This window comes from Rhyacophila brunnea, unplaced genomic scaffold, assembly GCF_057557595.1.
Source record: "Rhyacophila brunnea isolate RB1 unplaced genomic scaffold, BYU_Rbru_1.0 scaffold_12, whole genome shotgun sequence".
In the NCBI taxonomy this organism is placed as follows: Eukaryota; Metazoa; Arthropoda; class Insecta; order Trichoptera; family Rhyacophilidae; genus Rhyacophila; species Rhyacophila brunnea.
This window is the reverse complement of record NW_028232774.1, coordinates 147,874-173,685: the sequence shown is the minus strand read 5'-3', so window position 1 is coordinate 173,685 and position 25,812 is coordinate 147,874. Positions and strand designations below refer to the sequence as shown.

The 25,812-nt window shown below is 32.5% G+C and overlaps 1 protein-coding gene across 1 annotated transcript; it reads right to left on the bottom strand.

Moving 5' to 3' along the window:
• Nucleotides 1–2,941: 2,941 nt before the first annotated feature.
• Nucleotides 2,942–25,533, bottom strand: Rab30 (RAS oncogene family member Rab30). The gene is made up of 5 exons (XM_085940110.1): nt 25,408–25,533; nt 23,029–23,208; nt 18,638–18,821; nt 4,109–4,260; nt 2,942–3,375 (listed from the first exon to the last, which is right to left on the bottom strand). Exons 2-5 carry the CDS (start codon nt 23,197–23,199, stop codon nt 3,271–3,273), a joined length of 612 nt encoding a protein of 203 aa, XP_085796236.1. The 5' UTR covers nt 23,200–23,208; nt 25,408–25,533; the 3' UTR covers nt 2,942–3,270.
• Nucleotides 25,534–25,812: the final 279 nt, after the last annotated feature.

The window sequence follows — 25,812 nt, the reverse complement described above, 5'->3', positions numbered from 1 at the left end:
CGGCCGTAGCCATAAATTGACAAACTATAATTAAAGTAGGGAGTAAAATTATGTTAACGCGCGTGTTTGAATATGTACCTAACCAAATTTTTTTTTATTTTTTTTTAAACGGTACATGTTCAAACACGCGCGTCAATATCATTTTACTCCCTACTTCAATTATAGTTTGTCAATTTATGGCTACGGCCGTATGTTGTAGCTCAACCACTAGGGAATGACAAAAGAAATGGCGTATTTCAAAAAAACACTACCTTATTCTTAGGTCAATAATTATTATAAAGCAATCATTATTCATAAGATGTTTATCACACTTGAATGGCCAAAGACATAGCTTATAATAAGTATCTTTAGAATCATCTTCAAATGTGTTAATCTTGCCGATTTTTTGAATAATAAAATGCCTAATTCTTGTCAAATTTGGGATCACAGAGATTATCAATATAATTTTTTATCGTGAATATTTTACAAAAATTATCTCGTAATAAATTATACTAATGGTTTCATAAATGCGTTTAAAAATTAATAAACGTAAAAAATCTTAACACCACTGCACAGTTATGTACCGAAATATGACTATATTATAAAACATTAGAGCGAGAGGTTTAAAAGAATATTATTTTATGTAACAAAAATACTTTATGCAGTCATCAAATGTTTAAAATAACTATAAAGGATAATAAGGCTTCAAAATTATATAAATAGATTATCTACAACATTTAAGGAGTGTCCAGGATCATGGTTTGAAAATACAATAAAAACTCAATTTTGACCTACGACGAGCACGTGGGCCGTTAACAAAATGCAAGGAATATGAATTCAGATTAAAAAAATTCTAATTACAAATTAGTTTGAAAAATTCCATTGATGTTGAATAAATAACATATGAGTAGGTATCGTTACTAATTTTAAATGAAGAGTTGACAATCAACAATGAAATCAATTTTACTCAGTCGAATATAACTACAAATTACGAATTACAAATTTCGAAATTAAAGGTGGAGTTTATAAAAGTAATTAGAATTACAGATTTTTTTAAATTGTGGTTGTTTGAATAAATGATCTTTCACAATAATATTCGGAATATCTTCCGCAATATGAACTATTGTCACTGGCAAAGAACTATAGATATACGTACCATCATAAATCGTCAGGTGTTCGAATTTAGAACTAAGCTCATTACAATATAAAAAGTATTGAATGATATTTCAAATGTTAGCATGTGGCGCCCTCATTCAACTGACAACTTATACTGGTGAATCTATAGTCAAGAATACGAAAATTCATATACCGTAATTGAACAATATTACAATGATTGGTCATAAAATTTCTTGAAAAATAAAATGTTATAGAAAGAAACAATATTAATAATTAATATGTACTATCTATTCATCACAACACAACAATAGACTCACATAAAGATTATTTCACAGAATATTATATGATATTATGACAGATGAATAATATCTCAATTATAAGCAAATATAGTGGGTATGAACACAGAAATAATAATGTAAATTAAAATGTAATTAACATTGACTATAATGGAATGTAAACAAAATTAATAAGAATAGAGTTTTTACACTAAGCTACACAGATTACTTTAGTTGATTATTTATTATGTAGAAAAGACTGCATTAATTAATTTGTTCACAATATAATTATTACATACAATTAATCGATTGCAATGAGTGCCAGGCCACACAGCAAAATTATGGAAATAGAAAGATCTTAGCAATTCTGTCAAGTTCTCAACACGTGTACTGGTATAATACTGTGGAACAGAGTGTCTAAAATGTAAAACTGCTATGTGGTAGGTTGGGAACTTCATGCAATATCTTATGAATAGAGCCAAACAGCTCCGCAGTTATTGGTAAAATTTCTTATTTATTATTGGCCGTGCTGAAGTCCAAGAATGTTCACAGAAATACCAAACGAAGACTTTATAAAACAATAATACGGACAATTTGTTGCATATGGCTATAAAGCATGGATAATTTCTGTGAGAACCGATGAAGATTTTTGTACGCAAGCAGGATGTGCGGCTGCAGAGAGTAGGGGCTAGACGCATAGACACCGTTAACCAAACAGTCGACATGATACTCAAGATGACAATGTTGCTTTTTGTTCTAATTGATTTATATTGCTTTGTACTATTCCATGACATTCTGATTTTCATATTATAATATAATATAATTTCATTAAAATTATGACAATTGCACAAATTAAATTGAATAAATGGAAACTCCCATGACCTTCCCCCGCCATCTGCGATCATGATAATTTCAATGATAATACACTCATGCTAGCCGTCATTCAATATAGACATAAATATTATCCATCAACAACTGACATTTAGAAATAAAAAGAATTCATTTACGTCAATAATCAGTACTCGAAACAACGTTGCTTTGTTGTAAATAAATAAATTAATTTCTGTGTACAATATTCTTAATTAATTTGACAGCTGTCACTGGTGTTTCTCAATTCTGCATTTAAGTGTCGCAGTGCTAGCAATTATACAGATAATTTCAGTTTCCCAAAGTTCACCGTCGCTTAAGGCCACTTACGCATTTAAGTATAACTTTGCATCAGGCCCTAAGACACCGTGTACTCAGCCTTTCTATACATATTCAACCAGTGTAAAATGATTGATCTTGCAGCTAAATTCCATGGTATATTGTGGCCAGACCATAAATGTTTTTATTGAACATAAGAGAGCGTCGTTAACATAATAAAATCAAACAGTACTGATAGAGCTGCCATTGGAAAACAGATGTATTTGAGAAAATATTAATGTATGTTAATATCCAATGTTGCACATTTTAGTATGAATTATCAGTAAATGCATTTTCGAATAAAAAAAATAATCTCAAAGGACTACATCAAAAAAGGTATACATCTTATTTTTAATAATTTCAACCATAGATAAAAGACCTAGTATAGCATTGACAATGAATGCTCTATTTATTTTAATTAAGGTATACATTTACAGTCGCTAAAACGAAAATAATAATCAGTATTTTCGACACAAAGATAGTAAATTAATAAATATTCGTAAAGTCAATTCCAATTTCGTTTCAGTATATTCAGTTAGTTAGGATTTCTGAGACAATTCCCAGACAGCTCTGAAAAGCTATCTCCGAGACTGACTCCAGCAATTGACGAATTGCCGACAAACGGAAGTGTATAAACTGACATGGTATTGTTATTCGCAAACGTTTAGTTGCTACAGTAACAGCTTTGTTATTGTTTTCATTGTGCGCTGTGCGATTACGCGACTTTACCGCAGCAGGCCCCGTCACCTATTGAAGTCGTCTTTCCGTTGATCGGTGTCGTGCTGGTGTCGTATCGGGGTAACTCTTTGCATTTCGCTTGCTGCAAATAATAGTCCATATTAAAAATAACCAAAATAATTAAGATATTGATCGATCGTGATAAAGGGGGTAATGCCAAATACATTTAAGAAAACCTTTATAAATATAAAAACATAAAACGAAAAACTTAACAGACGAAATGTAAAAATCACTTTACAGATAACAATGAAAAACATAAGCAAGAACCGACCGTAACATTCGAGCTGAAATGCAAAATAAAAAAAAAATAATTGGTTAAAATAAAATATCGCCCACCGACCTTGGCCTTGGGTACTGCAGACGTGTTTATAAATAAAAATGCACACATACGTCTGCACCTTAAAATTCATTTCAATGTTTGCTATACATTTATAATAACGGATATTTCAGACGTAGATTGCAGGTAAATCACATACATAGTGGGAAAATGTGAATTCCGAACATGTAAAATCGGGGTTCCACTGTATATGTATGTAAGTAACCAAAACAGTAAGTTTCATTAGCCTTAGTCATCCTTTTATTGTTTCACTTTCATACTATGTGAAAACCCCATCTGCGTATTATGTATAAAAGACGATTTTTCTTTAACCTCTTATGCCAATAATGTATTTTAAAAACGAGACTAAAATTGCAGTAGTTTCTTTAGAACAGCTGGATGTTTTCTAAAATCTGATGGCTTCTAATAAATAGGAAAAAAGATACATACTATAATAAAATATTTGAATTATTAGACAAAAACACATTTAATTACCAACCTCCATTAGTTCAACAGCAATTTCCATAAACAGTCGCTCAACATTGTCGGATTCTTTTGCGGATGTTTCCAGAAAATACATTCCGTGCCGCTGTGCAAAGTCCTCTCCAACATGCCTCGGTATTTCACAGTCTTCTCTATCTATTTTGTTTCCTGAAAATAGAAAAAATTAAAACTCAAATTTTATGTATGTGCCGACACGAGTTGTTGGTTAACCGTGGTGGTATATTATGAGAAGATATTTTCTCATCACAGATCCACTCAGGTAACTTCTTACCTTCTGGGTGTGGTTGTAAGAAGGTACAATTCTCGAGTGTGGAAAAATATGGGGTGAACTTAAACATGCGTTAAAGAATATGTTTTATTCAGTCCTGATCCTGCCAAAGCCACTACAAAACACACTTGAAATTTTATTTTAATGTTGCCATATAAAATTTATCCTAAGTTATTGGGAAAAAATGTATATCATTATTTGAAATTTGCGAAAAATATATACCTTCCTATAATTATCCTGATCAGTGCCATGGACGAGTTAACTCGCCAAAGCATGTATGTCGCGTCAGGCCACGGACGAGTTAACTCGCAGGTTCTTGTAAACGTTATAACTTCTGAATGAACTGTTTGTGTATATTTTCTAAACAATATTTTATCATTTTAGTGTGAAAATATTCACGATAAACTCGAGAAATATGTTGATTTGGTAAGTTTTAATAAATATTTATCATAGGATAAATTTTATATGGCAACATTAAAAGTTGGAGCCGAATGAGGTTATTCGTTTTTTCGTGTTTATACTTTTTTCTTCTTCACAGTAGGAGATAAGATGACTTAAAAACTTCCTGATGTCACTTTTCAAAACTTTTGCCATTATTAACATGTCTAAATGACTGATACCGCGCACTTATAAGAAACATCAAATGCGTTCAAGGTGAGGGGAATGAATACTGAACCGTAAACTTTTCACACTCTACAAGTGACCACCTAGTAAAAATTGGCTAGCAGAGAAAAGGTTAAGTCTGTATCATAATATTAATTGAGCCAGCATTTAATTGGTAGAATTATATTTCACAAATAATAATATAAATTATATTAAATTCTACAGAATGTTTTTGTATATTAACTTTATATATCATTAAGTTTATATCGTCGGGTTAGTGCCAAAAGTTGGTAAGTCAATAGTTTAGGTATTTTGAGTTAATAACGGATTATGTGTCTATACATAAATATGTATGCTAGAAAAAAAATCAAGGTCATCCGATATATAGAACATCGTTTTTTAGCTATTCATTATTTTAATAAAAATACATAACTCCCGTTTTTTCGATTATCCAACATCAAAAAAACTGTAAAGATGCTTACAGTATTAATCTAGATAAAAAATCTAACCAAATGTCAATGAAACGCGGCAGTCAAATCTTTGTAATGGCACTAACGGATTTATTTTAGTTCAATAGTTGAGCTAAAAGTTAAAACTTCTTCTGAAATAAGTTTGTAATAACATTTAGAGTATTCTCTTAAGCCGCAGTCGAGTCAAATTCAATGTACTAGTACTGCCAAATATTTGTAACTTCAATTACAGCGCGCATTTGCCTATGGTTTCGGCCATTTTGCGGTAACTCTAGCCAGAATTATCATTCTTTCTCCTACAACTGTCAGAGCAGGTTGGTGCGTGTTCGTAATTATTTGTGAAACGTTATTAAGTGTTAATAGAAAATGGATAGTAAACCATTCCCAAAGTGCTTGTCATCTAGAGCTGTGAGGATTTTATAATCAGTTTATAAAAATACAACCGATGGCTGTAAAATAAACTGATGTCCGATGTCATACTGATCAGGTACATTTTGTTGATTCATTTGTCTTTACTTTCGTTGTTTGGCGATTAATAATTGTTATATTTCTCAATGTTTTGATCATAATGTATATTGATTATGATATTATAATATTACAAAAGTCCACGTGTAATAATTACTTATAAAAATAATAGCTTATAGATTCGTGACGTGTCACAATGCACGGTGCATCAATTTGAATATCAATAAATAACTTCGTTTTAGTTTTGTCTGTAAGTTGTATTAACTATAATAATAATATAACTTATCTTATATAACATTAAAAGCCTAGTCCTCTGACATATTTCTTAACTAATATAGAATCATAATAGCCAAGTTATGGCTTTGTGACGTGTTGCATTTCAAGAGATATGTATATGTATAGAGATATGTATATATATATATAGTAGTGAATTGATTTTAAAAAGTAAATTCTTTTAATATTACATAACCGTAGAAGACAATAACAACAGTGTGTGAATTGTGTACATAAATATATTGATTAATCTTTATTTAATTATTAATGTGTTAAAACAAATCAATATTTTATAAATAATATTTTTTACCCGTGCAGTAACTTACATAACCTAAATTTGATTCCAATTTTTGTTCATTCTGTTTGTGCCAGTGCCGTGATCAATTAGCAGTAATAGCCAATTATCATAATAATTATTACTGTACCGCGCTCAACGATATTATTTACAAGTACCTATATTTTACCATAATAAATTAATAATACTCGCGATGCCGTGTGCTATTTTAAACTGCGCGTTGACGACCGAAGCTGCAGCTGACTTGGAATGCAGTACTTGCAAATTATCCTTCTAACATCAGTGTATCGGATTACCTGCTTCAACATTCAAAAAAATGACCTCCAGCACCCGATCAAAATGGAAGTGCGCTAGCTGCAGTAAGTGTGACGCCACTAATACCCCTGCTAAATCTGTCGTCGGTTCACAGAAATCACATGATAATCCCAGTTTGACTGACATATTTAATGTAGTTAAGGGCATTCAAATTGATATCTTGGAATTTAAAGATCTAAAAAAAGAAATTTTAGACATAAAAAAATACTTAAATTTTATGGACGAAAAATTCTTGTCCTTCGACAAGAAGTTTAAAGAACTTGAAAACAAAATTAACAAAATAAACAATTTAGAAACCCATTTAGAAGCGGTCAAAATTAAATTAAATTACCTTCAAGAAGAAAATAACAAAAATGCTCAGTGGGATCGTCTCCTTAATGTGGAGATAATTGGAATTCCAGAAAGAAAAGACGAAGACCTCCGTAAAATTGTCTCTATGCTAGGGGCCAAAATCGGAGTAGCCATTCCTCCCAACGATGTCGATTATGTCTCAAGAATTAAGCAATTCACGCCCGTTCCGAACAGACCCAACCCAATTATATTAAGGCTTTGCCATAGGGATATGAAAGCTGAAATAATATCGGGAGCGCGAAAATCTAAATCCGGCGGAAAAATGCTACATTCTGCCGATATCGGCATCCCAGGATCATCACTCCCAGTGTACATTAACGAACATCTGACTAAACACAACAAAATACTGCTGAAACTTACTAAAACTAAGGCAAAAGATCTGGGGTTTACTTATACCTGGGTCAGAAATGGTCGAATTTTCACAAGGAAAAACGATACCTCCCCGGCTATTTGTATAGCAAAAGAGGAAGAATTAGGGAAAATGAAATAAACTATACAATGAAACTCACCTTCGTGAGCACTTCACTTTTTATTAATCTTGAGATACCGAGGAATATCATATTATTTTATGTATTTAACTTTATTGGTGCAACAATATATTTTTATTTAACTATTTATTACTTAAGTTATCTCAGGCTCTGATATCCAAATTTATTATCAAAACGTACGTGGAGTCCGCACAAAGACGCACGACTTTTTAAATAGTGTCCTTAACTGCGACTATGATATAATTTGTCTTACTGAAACTTAGCTTTTGGACGAAATTAGGGATCACGAACTAATCAACTTTAGGTATAACATTTTTCGCCGAGATCGCGATTATAAATCAGTTGGGAAAAAAATGGGTGGTGGTGTATTAATCGCAGTGAAATTGGAATTCAGTGCATCCCTTCAGCCTCAATGGAATAGTAGTGCTGAGGATCTTTGGGTCACCCTGAAGACTGAAAGTCTCGCTAAAATTATAAATCTATGTTGTTCCTACCATTGGCGGCTTAATCCGGAAAAACCTAGCAGGTCAATTTTAAATATATTATTTTAATTTGCCTTTTCGTTGTATACTGAAAAGACGTATTGCAAATTGACTTTTTATACATTATAGAATAAGTGCTAGAAATTGTTATAGGTCGGTACCTACTAACCCTTCAAAAAATGTCCGTTTTTCATAACGCTAACCCATCGTTAACCGAAATTGCACACAACGCGTTATATTTTTTTGTAAATCAGTGGGTCTATTCTATACTTATCGAACACTAAATTGATAAATAGTATCAAACTTAGGGTAGGTTTGTATCAAAATATTAGCACTTATTGTAACAATTACACGAAGCCGGTTTTTATTGTTGCAATAAGTGCGATATTTTAACAGCAGCAAGATAGGTGCTGTTAAAATATAGCACTTATTGCAACAATAAAAACCGGCTTCGTGTAATTGTTACAATAAGTGCTAATATTTTGATACAAACCTACCCTAAGTTTGATAATATTTTTCACTTTATCACTTTAGCGGTCGATAAGCATAGAATAGACCCACAGGTCCACTTTTCTTTCTTTGCTTTTTGAAAAATCATCAATCACACGATTATAAAAATTGTCTATTTTTCCCACATATTTTTTTTCAATACTGAGCATTGCAAGAGCGGTCAGTCTATCCTGGCCCTATTGCGTAGAAAGGTTTTTATTCTTTTGAGAGTGGAAAAACATCTTTCACTTTCAACTGTTGTCATTGGTATGACGCAAATAAATTGGAGAACTTTGATCGACTCGGAAAATGTTTCGTTGAAATTATTGCTGAGTAAAAAATGTAGAAGAGAAACTGCACTAATAGCGCCATGCAAATCATATCGTTGATAAAACACCAATAATTCATTTTTTAACTTGATTATGTTTATTTCTTCTAACAGTTTTACCAAATTTACTTGACGTGTGGGAAAATTATTTTTAAAATCAGTGTAATTTTCTTTATTGAACAAATCGGATATAATGAGATGATCGTTGGATGCAAATCGTGCTTCCATTTCCATTATAATTGTATCACAGACTTCAATTGCTACTGCGTGCGTACTAACTGCTTCACAAAAATGTTATAAATCACCAAAAACTCCTTATATATTATTAAAATAACCAAAGGCATTCGTCAAAACCTCTCAACGAATCCGAACCGCATACACAGTTGCGTCTTGAGACCAATTATCTAGTCAGTGTTATCATTCTGTTTCATTTAATTAGGTGAAAAAATCTTTTGTCTCACACTCGGGCATTGCCGATATTACAGAAATTCACGCACCGTTACAAGCTTCGATCTCGTATTTTGTGTTATATCGATCTCTGTCTTATGTATGAGAAACGAGAGAGAAAATTTTATAAAAATATTCAATTTGGGTCAATTTTCAGACTGCCGGCGAACACAATATTTTTGTTCGGGGAATTATCGCCCAAACAAAAAAAGCCCAATAGACTGGGTTGACACAATATCGCGCGCCCTATAATTTCAAATCCACCGATTATTATTAATATTATTATATATGACATTGCACATATTATTATGTCGATTGTAAGGTATTTATTTTGGCAGGTCAATGACCGAATGACCTAAAGAGGGAGCCGCCAGTGGTTCCTACCATCCACGCGGAACCGATTTTAAAACCAATCTTAGCGCGCACTTGGAAAAAAGCTCTACCATATATCATTCTCATACTGATGAAGTTTTTATTATGGTAGGAGATTACAATCTTCCAAATTTAGACTGGAAATCATCTGATGACGTCAACTATCTCCACCCTGATTACAACATTGATCCGTTTTGTACCAGTTTAACTGATTTTTTATCCTTCACGAACATGCATCAATTTAACTCTAATTGTAATATTAATAATCGTATTCTCGATCTTGTAATTTCTGACCTTAGTAACTGCGTGGTCACCTCGTGCATTACACCCCTTACTCCAGAAGACGCACATCATAAATCCCTTATTATTAATTTTAGTATAACCAAAAAGAAAACGTTACAAGCGGCTGTTCGTGAGACATATTTATTTAAAAATTGCGATTATACCAAACTCAAAAAGGATCTCTCTGTAGTATCTTGGGAAACTATTATGTTACCAAACATGAATATGGAAGAGGCCTCGGCTTGTTTCTATGCTAAACTTTGGGAGTTAATTGATACTAACGTACCGAAAAAATGCATAACTCCAATTCATCGTTATCCTCCCTGGTTTTCCAAACCCCTAATAAAAGTTATAAATGAAAAACTAAAGTATCATAAGAATTGGAAAAAGTACAGTAGTCCCATAGATTACGATACATTTCGTCACTGTTCTGGCAGAAGACACTAATTCGAAAAAATGACATATTGAGTTAGTTATACCAAAATGATCCTTATTTCAAACTCTACCGTCTGGAAAAACACACTAATTTTTAAAAAATATATATTTACTTAAAAACAGTTTTGTGCAAACGCACTAAATGAAAAATTGCGAAATGTTGCCTGGAAATAACAACTAATTGAGTTAGTGTTTTCTGCCAGAACAATTTTTGCTTTTTACCTTATACTGGCAAGCGACTTAGTGTCTATAGTCTCTAAAACAAAACAATCTGAGAGATTGACAGAGCCTGATTAGCAATTATAAATATTGTTTTTAATCATCACCGTCCTTTTATTTATCCATTTATTGTTTTATAATCAAAATCGACAACAAGCCACTGATGTATAGAATACATTAAAAAAACTTTTTTACATGTAGTCCAGGTGCGTTACCTAACAACCCATATACATAATCAGAGAGACATACTTTCATCTGTGATTTGTCTACTTGAGATGATAGTATACACGAAAAGTCATGGTACCAGGTCGGGAAGTGGTCGTGACTCCCAATCCTCACCTCCGTAACTTGGTACTTGATGAGAATCCCGCGCGTACACCGGATTCGTCGGAAGCATATAACGTTTGTTTTGCAATCTGTCTAACTGAGACGACAGTATACACGAAAAGATATAGCACCATGCCAAGGAGTCGACGTGGCTCTCACTTCTCACATCCTCGATGGGCACCGCGAGCGCGCCTCTGATTCACCTACACAATATGATATACCTACACGGTCTATTTTGTAATTCGTCTACCTAAGACGATAGCAAGTAATACACGAAAAGTCACAGTAGCAGCATCGGAAGTAGTCGTGAATCCAACTCCTCACTACTTAACTTGGAACTACAATTACACTGTGTGAGCACTTAGTTTCGTATGTATATGAGAGACGCAGTATGACTTTGTATATTATTTATCGCTGGCCATTGTTTTCAAGAATATAGGCATGGTGCCATTGTATCCAGCCAGTGTATTGGTTACTTTGGTGTTAGCATCATTCTTCTTCTTCATAGTAGGAACCTCATGGCCGAAGGTCGTGACTCGTATGGGCTCCACCCCTCTGTATACCCAACTTCGTGCTTCTACTAACAAAGCTCGCGTGACTCTTCTAACATTTTTTTTTTTTTAACATATTCTGGACATTACAAATTATAAGTTTAAGACGTTCACAACATGACATTTAGAAACAAAGATATATAAATATAACAGTATTACATAAAAAAAGAGATAGATCAGTAGATAAATTAGATAGGTACAAGGAAGTACACCGGATGAGTTAAGCAGACCCTATTTTAAGAATTTATAAAACAGTGTCCATTTAAACTCATTCTCACGTAGGTAAATATATCAACACCCGTAGCAATTTCATTGAACATAATTATCGCCCTCCCAATTGGCAGGTTGGTTCTGCACCTTGGGAGAATAAACAACTGATGGTATCTATATCTAAGATAGTTATCAGGGACACACAGGTCAACACTACCCAAAATGGCAGAGAACATGAAAGACGCAATTGTTTCATTTGTGATATATCTACTCGAGGCAATAGGAAACCAGGGAAGTCATGTTTCTAGTCGTAGAAGTGGTCATGCCTTTCACGAATCACCACCTAACTTGACTACATGCACATGGTTAATTTTCTATTAAGCCACTGCTGAAACACTTTTTCGTAATAATTACGAGAGATGCAATATATTTTATGATTCGTCTGCAAGAGCCATATGTAGTAACTCAATTGATATTTTCTGGGACAACAAGGTGTCTGTAGGTGAATGTATATTTGATGAAATTGTTCGCAAAGTGAAGCTGGGCTGAAAAACTTTTGACCGTCTGAATAATGTCTTCAAAAATGACCCGTGCCTTAAGCACAAAATGTTAAACCAGTGTGTGCTTCCCGTAATCACAAATGCGTGTGAAACATGGACCCTAAGTTAAAGAGAGACCCAGAAACTTATAGTAGCACAGCGTGGTATAGAGAGGTGCATGCTGGGCATAACGCGAAATGACAAAAAGCGGAATGATTATATAAGAAAACAGACAAGGGTTTGTGATGTAATAGTGTACTCTAAAAACCACAAATGGAAATGGGCTGGATACATAGTTCGAAAAAGGGACAACCGATAGACAATTATTGTAGTCATCCAGTGGTACCCAAGAGGTCAAAACGTTCGCAAAATAGACCTAGAGGTCGCTAGATAGATGAAATGGTTAAGTACTGCGGAATTACGTGGCAACGCAATTCACAGAACCGAGAGAAGTGGAATCAGCTTGGAGAGGGCTTCATCCAGCAGTGCATTGATTCAGACTGATGATGATGACTCTAACGATGCTAATGTTCCACCAATGATAGTTACTCTGAAATTCCCTCTATTAATATGTCTTCTACTTGTCATTATTTACACATGTACCTACTTATAATCTCTACGCTCGATAAGAATATACTATGCAGTATGTATCTATCTCATTTTTATGTATAAAAATACCTAGATAATTTTTCGTACTAAAATTTTACCCTAAAACTATAACAACGGCTTTAGATTATTCTGGATTTTTCTCCTGGCAGAAAACACTAAATAACACTTAGTGTAATCAGTACCGCTGAAAAAGACAAAATGTGTTCTGGCAAAAAACACTAATTCGTTTTTTTATACACAAATAAGAAAATAATCATAAAAAAACAAAATTTTACTTTATTTTTTACTTTAACCTTCTAAATAAATAAACAATCTTTATTTTAAAGTCATCCTTTTTACGATTACTTAATAAACTCACATGATAGACCATTGTAAACATTTTAAAAACTTCAAAGTCAAATTACTCGAAACTAGTATTCTCCAATTAGTGTGTTCTGCCAGAACAGAGACGATTTGTCATTTTAAGAAAAAGGCAAAAACGCCTTGCTAAAAAATGTTATGAAGACTTCATCTTACGGGCAGAAAAATCCATTAAGCGAAACTCAAAATCTTTTTGGTCATTCGTTAAATCCAAATCCAATGGGTCCAATATACCCGGTGAAATGCTCCTTGATGAAAAAATTGTTTCGGATGGCAAATCTATATGTAATTTATTCAATGACTATTTTAAATCTGTATTATTCCGTCATCCTTACAAACACCTGTTTTGCAAGATGTTAGCACTATGATAATTAATTCAATAATATTCACTCCGTCATCAGTTCTTTCATACATCAAAAACATAGACATAAATAAAGGCGCCGGTTCTGATCGTATTCCTCCCATTTTGATTGCTTCTTGTGGAGAAGAATTGGCCTCCCCATTATCAATTTTATTTAACTTTTCTGTTAAAAGCGGATGTTTTCCTGATGTATGGAAGAAAGCATTAATTACTTCAATATTTAAAAGTGGGGACAAAAGCGTCATTACTAATTACAGGCCGATATCCAAACTTCCTATTTTCGTAAAATTGTTAGAAAAGATCATTTCCGACCATATTTTTGCAGCTCTACGTAACTTCATCACACCAAATCAACATGGTTTTTTTAGGAGACGCTCCGTAGAAACTAACCTACTCGAATTCACTGATTTCATACTTAATTCAATGGGCAGTAAAACACAAGTGGACGCTATATATACGGACTTTTCTAAAGCTTTCGACAAAATCAATCACTGCATCTTACTTAAAAAACTCTGGGCCCTGGGGATTCACGGGGATTTATTCCGTTGGATTTCTTCATACATCTCAAATCGGTCGCAAGCTGTTGCAATTAAAGGATTCGTCTCCAGTTTTATACACATTCCATCTGGAGTACCGCAGGGGTCCCACCTTGGTCCCTTATTATTCATCTTATATATTAATGATATGAGCACCTGTTTTCTTAACTCACAATTTTCCATCTATGCAGATGACACAAAAATATATAAAAATATCTCTTCAGTCGATGATTGTATTGAGTTACAATCTGACTTAGATAGACTGTATAGATACTGTCAACTGAATCACCTTTATCTAAATGTCAAAAAATGCTCGTCAATAACATTCTCCAGAAGTATGAACCCCGTCATCACACCATACAAACTAGGAGTCGAACCCTTGAAACGCAGCTCAAAAATACGTGACCTGGGTGTTATAATGGATAATAAAATGAATTTTAACGCTCATATCAATGAAACCATCAATAAAGCATTAAAATTACTAGGTTTTATCCTTCGGATCTCTAAACCATTCAGATCACCTGATGTTCTGAAGGTTCTTTACTTCTCTTATGTTAGATCCTTAGTTGAGTATGCCTCTGTCGTGTGGAATCCACAGTACGTTACTTATATAAATCGGCTCGAAGCGGTGCAAAAGCGATTTCGCAAGCACGTTAATTTTAAAGCCTACTGTTATGATTTATCTAATTCTACTTCGACCGCTGCAACTTTTATGGTACCATCTTTGGAAAATCGACGTTCTATGTCTGATCAATATTTTCTTTTTAAAATTATCAATGGTTTTGTTGACTCGCCAAACCTACTCGAAAGGGTGGGTTTCCATTGTCCATCAAGATATACACAAAACCAAACTTTGTACCATATCAGTCGTAGCGGTTCTAATTATGCACAAAACTCCTTTATTCGGCGCTCTTGTTTAAATTATAATATGTATTTCTCCACCGTTGACCCTTTTAATAATTCACCTGTTTCATTTAAACATGCTATCTCAAAAATTTTGTATAAATAGATATATAATGTATTTACTTATACATATATATTAATTCTTTTATTTTTTATGTTACTTTTTTATTTTTCTTTTTTATCTTTTGTATATTATTTAATTATTCATTATTCTTCCTCATTTTTATCATTTTTCTCATGTAATCTTCTTATGTAATTTCTTTATATTTATGTTATTTTACTCTCTATCTTGTTAGGCTTAACTATATTATAATGTATATATGGAAACTTTGCTGGTTGCATTAACTTTTTATTATTATATTATAAATTTCTGTAATCAATATGTAACTGTTTGTTTTCCTTAATAAATAAATAAAAAAAAAAAAAAAAAAAGAGTAATAATTTAGAATGTCTGCCTAGCTTTAATGTTAGTGGCTCGGTTATCATTCGTTTTATATAATAACAATGATGAATACGATTTATTAACATAATAATAATTGTTCCAGGATCTTATGCTGTTATCAACTTCTACGGAAGAAATCAAGGATCACCGAAATCGTTGCCCATACCGGACATTATAATATTTTTTTTATTAGTCATATGAGAGGGCGGCCTGTTACCAATGTGTATAGTGAATTGAAGAATGGATATTATACTAAAATGTTGTGATAACTAAAGAAAAAAAAAGAAAAATGTGTCGTGCTGGAATAATTCCATAAGAACTATAATCATTGTATAAAGGACTACCTACCTATAAGTGCATCATGTAGAAACATTATTCCCGAACCTTCCTTAAGTGATAATGAAATCGAAGATGACGGCGTGGTGTAGTGTTTATTATAATAGGTACTCATTGAATTGTGTTAAAAAAAGAACGGAAATAGTGAATAGAATCATGTTAAAACCAATTATTTGTAAATTTATCTCTTTATTCATGTGTTATTTCAATATAAGTTTGTATATTTTTAATATGTCTACAATTTTTACACTGTAAACTTTTGTAAGTATTATAAATTTCTTTGTATTTTTTTCTAATTGATATCAATACTTTTATAATAACCCATAGCTTACAGGCCGCACAAAATTGTGTTTTTGCTAATTACTTTTCAAATGCAAATTAACGCGTTAATTACAAACTTAATTAAAAGGGCCCGTAAGCATTGTGTTAAGAGTGTCTCGTATTATAAATGGTTTTATAATTAACTATTGATTGTCCATTAATAAATTAATTCATTTTATAATTGTATCATAGAAGTTTGTATGCTATTTTGGTGTACCCAGATTAATAAATACGATTTATTTTAAGTTTTTTCTCTTTATTAGTTCATGTATTTCTTTTATTAAATAAGTTGATGTAATTTTATTATTTTCCTGATTTTTCCACTGTTTACTGTTGAAAATAATGTAATTCCTATGACATTTTACTATAATAAATTTCAAAATTTGTATATTAAGTATTACTTATATTATGCATATTTGTAATATTATGAACTGATGTATGTCCATTCAAATATTTATAAATGCATTGAAATTGATCATTGATAATATAAAATTACTTTCAAATTTATTTATTTTACCTATAAACCTTCCCTTTCATCAATCCTAACAGAATGCTATGTACAGATAACTGTCAAAAGAGCTGATTCATTTCTGCCAAAGGTTTGTCGATCGGGGATTTAAGGAAAAATATTAAAAAAAAAATTCTTTGTTAACATTTAGGGGGAGGGTGTCAAAAATGTGAATGTGACGATGGGGGGGGCGGTTAAAAAATAGTCAAAATGTGTAGAATTTAATATAATTTATATTACCATTTGTATGATAATAGTTTGTCATGTAAACGAAACATGCATTCAATATTAGTAATATTTAAGGACATTCCGGAGGCTTTGTATTTCTTGCATTATGGCCTGACGGTTATTAAGACATAAACCAAAACTGCATTGAAAGTCTTGTTATATGGTGACTGGTATCGCATTTCTGTCGTATTAATCTGTTCTGTGAATACATCAGAATAAAAGTCTTGCACACTATATTGTACGCCAACAAAGGTCATGGGAAATTGCTCCTGGGACACTCTCTCAAGCACAACTTTAAAGGGCACCTAATGTTTGTTACGCCATTATACGCTGCATAATGGGTGTAGAGACGTGATGGGTGGTGGAGGGAATATTGCACTAGGATAGTATAGCTTATAGATTCAAGGTAGGTACTAAATCGTCGCTGAATATTAAATATCTCCTATGTGGTGATTTTGACGAAAATGAGTTATTGATACTACGTGATGCGCATTTTTTCTCTGTACCATCTGTATTATTTCACTTGCAGAAAAATCAAAAAAAAATTAAATCACCAAATAAAATCATTATTTATACATATTAAATTAATCCTATGTGAGTGTCCACCGCAATAGATCAGTATTAAAATAATCTTATCTGAACACGGCATGTTTACACATGATGCAATCTGTTCAACGCGGTGCATATAAAATTAATCCTATGTGATAAAAACATGGAAGTAGATTTTTTTTCTATTAAATAATAAATATATCATTAAAAAAATATGATTATCCAATTTTAATTTATGATTAGGATCTACAAAAAAACATACCTATACATCATTTACGACAGTTTTTTGTTCGATTATTTCGGAATATGACTCAAACCACATAGGAGGTATTTAAAATACAGGGACGAAATATTATTAACTGGATGACAACTACTTTCAACTAAAGGAAACTATTACAGGAGGTCTAAGACCTAGTAGCCACATTGTTACAAGGCGCTACAAATTTAGTCTTTTCGGATGTTACAGTATTAAAAGTTCTTTACAATTCCTTAGTTCGAAGGCTTGAGAGATCTATATTTAGCTGCAGATTTTTTCTGACTACTTAGTGTAAATGGAAACTGCCATTCTTGGTAGTATTTATTATACTTACTATTATTATTACTTGTATGTTCTAGACAACTACCTTAGAAATCGAGAGCATTCTTTGATCCCCCAAGTTGCAGAACTAATGCCAATTGGGAGGGCATTAACTATGTTCAATCAAATCAATTCGGATATTGATATATTCCACTTAGTAAAGGTGGACAACTTACGTAGTTCACTTGGTGTGTTCTATGTCCTTTATTCTCATATTACTCTGTCTTCTACTTAAATATTGTCTAATTATTTAAGTATCGGCCTATAACGTCGTGGGTCCCAGGTTCGAATCCTGGGTCTGGCAAATACACGTCATATTGTTTTTCAATTTGTGTATGAGTGAGAGAATAGACCTAATAGGTTGAGCAAGTGGCTGTCATCCATTTCTCGTAAAAACAAAAATCTGTTAATACAAACCTCCACCTCGTGGAGGCCTATATTATGATCTTATTAGGATCGGAAATGGTCAAACTAAAAAAAAATTAAAAACACTAATTTTTCTTTGTATTTTGTATGTACATTATAACATGTAAAATAAATTTGAATTTGGATCAACCTCTGCTGATTATACTGATGACGACTTACCTACAAGGATCCTCAGCACTTTACTGCTAGCGTACTCTTCGATTTCTCTGAGCCAATCGGGTAAGCAGTCGAAAGTGGGCTGGCAGGAGATGTCATAAACTAATATGAGGGCGTGGGCAGATCGATAGTAGCTCTGGGTGATGGAGCGAAACCTTTCTTGTCCCGCCGTGTCCCAAATTTGTAACTGGAAATATTATAATATCAGTACTTAATTATATATCAGTATTATAATATCATTCATAAAAAACAAAGTATTGTACAAAAAAAGTACTCCTCAATCTCTATGGAAATGTACTATGGCCGAATGCAAAATAACATTAGCCTTAACTACGATATTATAATAATAATAATAATAAGATTATACACATCACTTGTTATTCTCACTTCCACTCTCAATTCTGGTGACATAATGTTAAGAATTACTGAAGACTAGTGGCGGCTGGTGATTTTTTGGATTGTAATTTTTGAGGGTGTGCTGGAAACTTACCTTATTGAAAATTGAAATCAATTCGGCGTTGTTTTTGATTTGACAAAACGTTATTGACATTTGGTTAGATAAATACCTCTTACTTTTAACGGAAGCCATCTTATTCTATATATATAGTACATTAGGTATCTTTAGCAATTTGTACAATGTATGAATAATGATTATTATGAAACTGCACTTTGTGAAATAGAATAAAGATTTATTAGCTTATCACTAGAATTCATGAATTAATAATTTTCTATATTATAAATAACCGACATCATTTCGCGTTTAGTCAACACACAGGATAATGAAATAATAATTTTAATGCGTTAGGTAGAAAAATTATTTTTATCTTCACTGATTTAAATTGGAGTACACATAAATCAAAATATCTTACCGACATTGTATTACATTTCTTATCCATTTTAAATTTAGAAAATAATGAATTCTATTGAATTTAGTTTAACAGGCATTTTACATACGAGATTGCTAAATATGATACTAAACATAATTTGACCGTGAACAGTAAGCTACAGCGTCTATAATAACAAACCATAATTCAAATCCGTAATTGCTCTCTACTCAGACCAATATGATGTCATTTTACCGGTCGGAGCACGATATTCTGGAACTTACGAATGGCGAAAACGATTAGCACGGTTTAAGTTGTTTATAATGGCTTTAGTTCATACTAAGCTTTGGGTTAATTTTAAGTAAACTAAATATATTGCCGGGGCGCAAATGATTTCAGTGAGGATGACGTATACGGTGCATAGTGCCTGTATTATCGCCTATTGGCAATATGGACTCATCGGTTTATGGTTTGCATTACAATAAATGAGCGATGATATTAAAAACCTATGAAGAAAAAATATGATTTCCGATGTTGAACGATGTTTCATAGCAATGCAAGCAGTGCAGTGCACTTGTATGATGCATTTATATTTCACTAGGGAAGGGAAATTATTCTGGAATTGAGTTAAAAAAATATTCCCATGTTGTAGGACGCAGTGATTAAAAATTGTGATGAAAATCATTTGCCTCTTCTTTGTAAAAAACACTTAAGGTTCAAATATATTATGATCACGTTATGTGCTCGCGTATCGTGCTGCATAGACACCTGCATGACTCAATGAACGTTTTTTTATTATTTTCTACAAGCCTACACATTTTCGACTCATGTCAAAATCGCGTGTTCTTTGTTTTTAGTGGTTTTCTCTATGGATTTTCTATTAAATTATTATCTATTATCTATGGTCTGCAGGTTGGGTTCTGTTCAAAATAATATTATTAATGGATGCAATATCGCAAGTAATTTTAACATACGCACACGTAGACACTGTTAAAACTAATAGAAATCAGCATGAATAATAATTCAAAATACTAAGGTAAAGGCACTAATGGTTGACACATTAAGAAAAAAATCATGTTTTTTTTAATATAGAATACACATTTCTTCATAGATTTAAAAACCAGATATCTTAATCACTGCACAAAACCCTTACCGATTATATTATAATGAGAGAAAATAAGCATCAATCAAACACACTTTTTAATAAAACATTTTTGTATCCTATCTTTTATCACTAATGCTTGACATATCAAAAAAGATGAATCACTAATAATTGACACCTTTAAACACCAATAGTTAACATGGAATATTTTGGTATAATTTACATGTACCTACCTAAATATTTTCTCCTTACCTTTTCTGGTACCTACATACAAATTAACCATCAACCGGTGACTCGTTTTTGCATTGTCAAAACAAATCATTACCATGATATCATTTTTATTAAATGCCTTTTGGACAACGCAGACATATTTATGATATCTTTTTTTCCCTTCTAAAATACATTTTTTTGGATTTGCAGTTGCTCGTAAAGAGCTGCTTAAAGCGTCAATTACATTGAGCTTCTTTACGAGCTGTTTGTTGGCGAATTTATAACCTGCCTGTAAAGTCGCCCAGTGTAATCATCGAACATGTTAGCTTGTTCGATAATTACACTGGGCGACTTTACAGGCAGATTATAAATTCGCCAACAAACAGCTCGTAAAGAAGCTCAATGTAATTGACGCTTAATAAGGCGATACTTCAGTGAAACGGCAAATAATTTTCAACTATAGGCGCGACGAAATTTTGGACTCGCTGGCAGTCTGAGAGAGAACGTCGAGGTGTCAATACGTAATTTTGTTTCGTGATGGCGACGGGGGTATTAATTCTTAAATCGTGTAAAGATAACTTAAAACGTTACCCATTTTAAAAAGAAAACATGTCAATGAATATATTATTATTGTTACTGATAGAACAATAAACAGAACATTAAATGGACGCATGTTGGATTTATATGACAAATTATATTTCGGTCGGCATGCGTCATTTGCACCCGCGACCCGCAATCTGCGCATCCCCTAGCCACGATCTTTTTAGACCATGCCTCAACTGAGGTATAGCCTTAAGAGTATTGAAACATTTTGTCGTTTTATAGGTGGCATTTTTCTTGAGGCAGTCGCTTCGTGTTTTGCGGAACCAAAAGTTGACATTTAATTTACCTAGTAGTTGACATGTGTCTACTATTGGAGAGGATGGGCGAAAAATATACTTTCTTATATGGAATCAAAACTGAATGTATGTGTATGCCGAAATTGTTGAAAAATCACTCTTATTGCAACTTTGATGTGATCACTGCTAATTGACATACCCTGTCAACTATTAGGTTTTCTTTATTTTGTGGTCCAATAATTGACACCCATCAATTTCAGACATAAATTTAAATATATTATCACGAAACCTATTCAAATCTACTAACATATATTATTACATGTAAGATACCAAAAATCTGAAATAAAAACATATTATGTAATAATTTATTACCTGGAAGAGTACAGCATTCGTAACGGATTTGGTAAGAAAATATGAAATACGTACTCACTCTGTCACACTCTTTAAAAAATATTCGCCATTTTAATGGTTTGGCTCGCAAAGAAATGAATTTTGACTGGTTCATCACAAAATTTACACTGTACATGTTTTTAAGCTATTTTCGAATGGATACACGCACAGGTTTTCTTATTTTATTTAATATATTTCAAAAGTGTCAACCATTAGTGCACTGTCAACCATTAGTGCCTTTACCTTAATACATTAGAGTTGGCACTATCCATCATTGAATTTATAGAGATAGTGATCATTCAAAATATTCTGCGGAATAACGATGTACCAGCATGTGACAGTGCGTGACCTGATCATAATGTAATTGCAGCATTATACGGTTTTGAAGGTGCGACAATATGTAGGTATACATAGTCTGAAGATACAGTAAAAGGTACTCATGTGCGGCCACAAACATCATTTTCAGTATTTAATTTAATTAACTGGGCTAACGTTAAATGTGCATTATTGGAAATGAGTCATGACCAAGTACTTAAAAACCATTTTAATAATACCATGGTTGAAAAATTTTGGTCGAAGTTATACGTTGACCAAGAATCAAGTCAATTCAAAGAATTGGCAACAATTGTTTTATTAATATTGTCGATTTCTCCTACTACTGTATACTGTGAAAGATCATTCAGTGTAATGCACTTCATAAAAAACAAATATCGAAGTCAGTTGACAGATATAAACTTAGAAGCAGCCATGATTCTCGCATTGGAAAAAAGAAGTATTGAGGAATTTCCATTTGCATTATTTTTTAATAAATAGATATGTACTAAAATGTTCAAATTTCTTTCATTAAATGGACTTGTCTATAAATAAATTGATCTATTTTTTTAGAAAATAAAATTTATCTTTAATTTTTTCAATCACAACAAAAGTGAAATTTGGTGCGGCCACCAGATGTTTCCATAGAACTGTCAATGTCAATTGTGCGGCGACAGTTAAATTTCACGTGAGAACCACTGATATAGACGGACTTACTTTAACTTTCTCGTTGTCCACCTCAACAGTCTTTATCATGAAATCAACACCAATTGTAGCACCTTGCCCAGGCGGGAATATGCCCTGAGTGAATCTCCTGACGAGGCACGTCTTGCCGACCCCCGCATTACCCACCAGTACCACTTTGAACAGGAACTTGTAATCTTCCATAACAGGAATCTGAAAAAAGGATCGGTCCATAGAGGCATCTATTTCAAGCAGCCAACAAATTCACATATTAGGGTGAAAATCTATCGAAAAAAATTAGTGCATATTTTAAATGTAATTTTACACAATATTTAATGATTTATTTACAACTTCCAAAACCCGCCAAAAGTATACAAAAAATTATTTTAAATCTCAATGACTTTCAGAGACCAATAAATTAAAATAATGCAAATGAATGCTGATATGTTCAATTTTATTTTGCTTACATTAATTACAATAATTAAGGGTTGATTATATAAGAAATATGCGCTTATTACTCTAATATAAAAAAACAACATACAGTAGGCTGTTAAGATTCGATATAAATAAGCCATACTAAATTTTGTCAGTCAAACGTATTTGTTTACATTGAACTAAGATTGCAGTGTGTAGATAGTAAATTAAACCATACATAATTTTTGATATAGGTATTGATAGAAGAACATTTTTTATCGATTATGGTTTGGTTTAGGCAGGGCTTAATGAATTTTAAAAAAATTAACAGAAACCGTCTGTAATGCCAGCGCTCCATTGGCGAGCCAAAAGTCCGAGGACAATAAATCGTCCGATTTGTCTATGCTCTGCTACTGATCAACGAACGAATAAAAAAGTCGAGCTGTCAAAAGTGAAAAGTTGCGATTGTCATAATGTCTTCCGATAGTCCTATATTTTTGTGTTATCTATATGTATACTTGCATAAAATAATATAGCAGTGAAAACAACACAAGGTTTACGTTTTCTTTTATGAATTTTATAAATTCAAATGAAAAAATATTGGTAAATCTCTCATTTTCTAATGTGTAAATTAACAAATCAATCAATAAAAATATTTAAAACAATTGCAGATTTTTTTCATTCCGAATGATTGCGTATATTATGTCAAATCGAATTTTCGTAGTGATCGACGGACGAAGTCTGGCAACTCAGAGAGTAAAATATCAAACATGTTTGAAATCCAACGAGCCTGGTCTGCGGATTAAAAAGTCCGCAGACCTGGGGTGCTCCACGCGAAAAAAAAGTCCGAAGACTGTAAATCGTCTGACTTGCGTGCCAATGGAGCGCCGGCATAAATGTATTCTTAATTCAACTAAGGCAAACAAAGTTTAGTGTGCACCATTTATGTCCACCTTCACTCATCTAATAATTAGGCTGCCTGACTCTATTCTATTGTCCAACGAGATAGATAAATATTCTACAGTATTCTGCTCGATAAATTAATGGCCATTATGATAAATTTACAATTTACAAAAATTATATTAAATTCTACAGAAATGTTACATTAGCCTTGGTATATCTATTTCAGTTATCATACAATTATCAAAATGACTAATGAAAGATATACTCTGAAACGAGCTACAAATGTTAGAGCAGGAAAGACGGGGTGAATAACAATATAGTAAAGAGGTATGGTAGTAGACACCCACGATGGTCGTACGGCTTAAGCGTCGGCCTATAGCGTCGTGAGGTCCCAAGTTCGAATCCTGGGTCTGGCAAGTGCACATATTGTTTTTCAGTTTGCGTATGAGTCAGAGTATTTTTCATAAAAACAAAATCTGTTACCCAATACAAACCTAGGAGGCCCATATGATCCTATTAAGATCAGACACGGACGGAAAAAGTAGTATATAACAGATATTTGGATCGTTCTGATGGGTTTATCGCTTGAAACAGTTATCAACATAAATAACCCAAATATTGTAGAATTAACAAAAACTGTTACAAAACCATTATAATGAAGTTCTACCTTGTAAACACCAGTTCAATTAATACCATACACGTACTTTGTTTATATTTTATCCTACCTAATAATATTTTGTTTTTGTTGTATACAATCAAGTTAATATTGAATAATGGCTAGCGAATGCGAGTGATAAACTAACTATGATAGAGATTAATTAATGAATATTATCGTAAAATGTATGAGATGCTGTAAATAGAAAACATTCGTTCGCTGACGTAAGATTTGTATATATGAATAGTGAAAATACAGCAGTAATAAAAATGTATATTATAATTGGAAAATTGACGAGTCTCGCTTCACTGGAATAAAAGTGAAATCAATTTTATCAAGACACTTTCTTTAAGTTCACTTTTGCGATAATCGAATCAATGTAAATACCCACAACATATATTAGTCCGACGATCGCTTCATATGGCAATCGATAAACGTACCTGGCGAATAAATATCGAATAATCTTTTACAAATAACAAGAATCTATCAATTTGACATTTTGGTCAATCATGGACATGGACCACAGCAAATGATAGCAAAAGCAAAAGCAAACTTTCATTGCAAATTTGACATTTAGTATTACCATAAGCAGAAGCAGAAATGTCAAATTTAGTGTTACCAATACATATTAAACTATTATTAAATTATTTGATCACATTAAAAATAAGAATTGTAAATCTGTGAAAAGATTTCATTTACATAATCATGAGAAAATTATGTTTTAAATATTTTGAAATACTGCAATACAATTATTCTAGATAGATACTTAGCTTTGAAAACAACTCGGTAAAATTAGAGCTTTTTATATCGATACGGAAAAATATCATTGTACCTATTTTGATTGT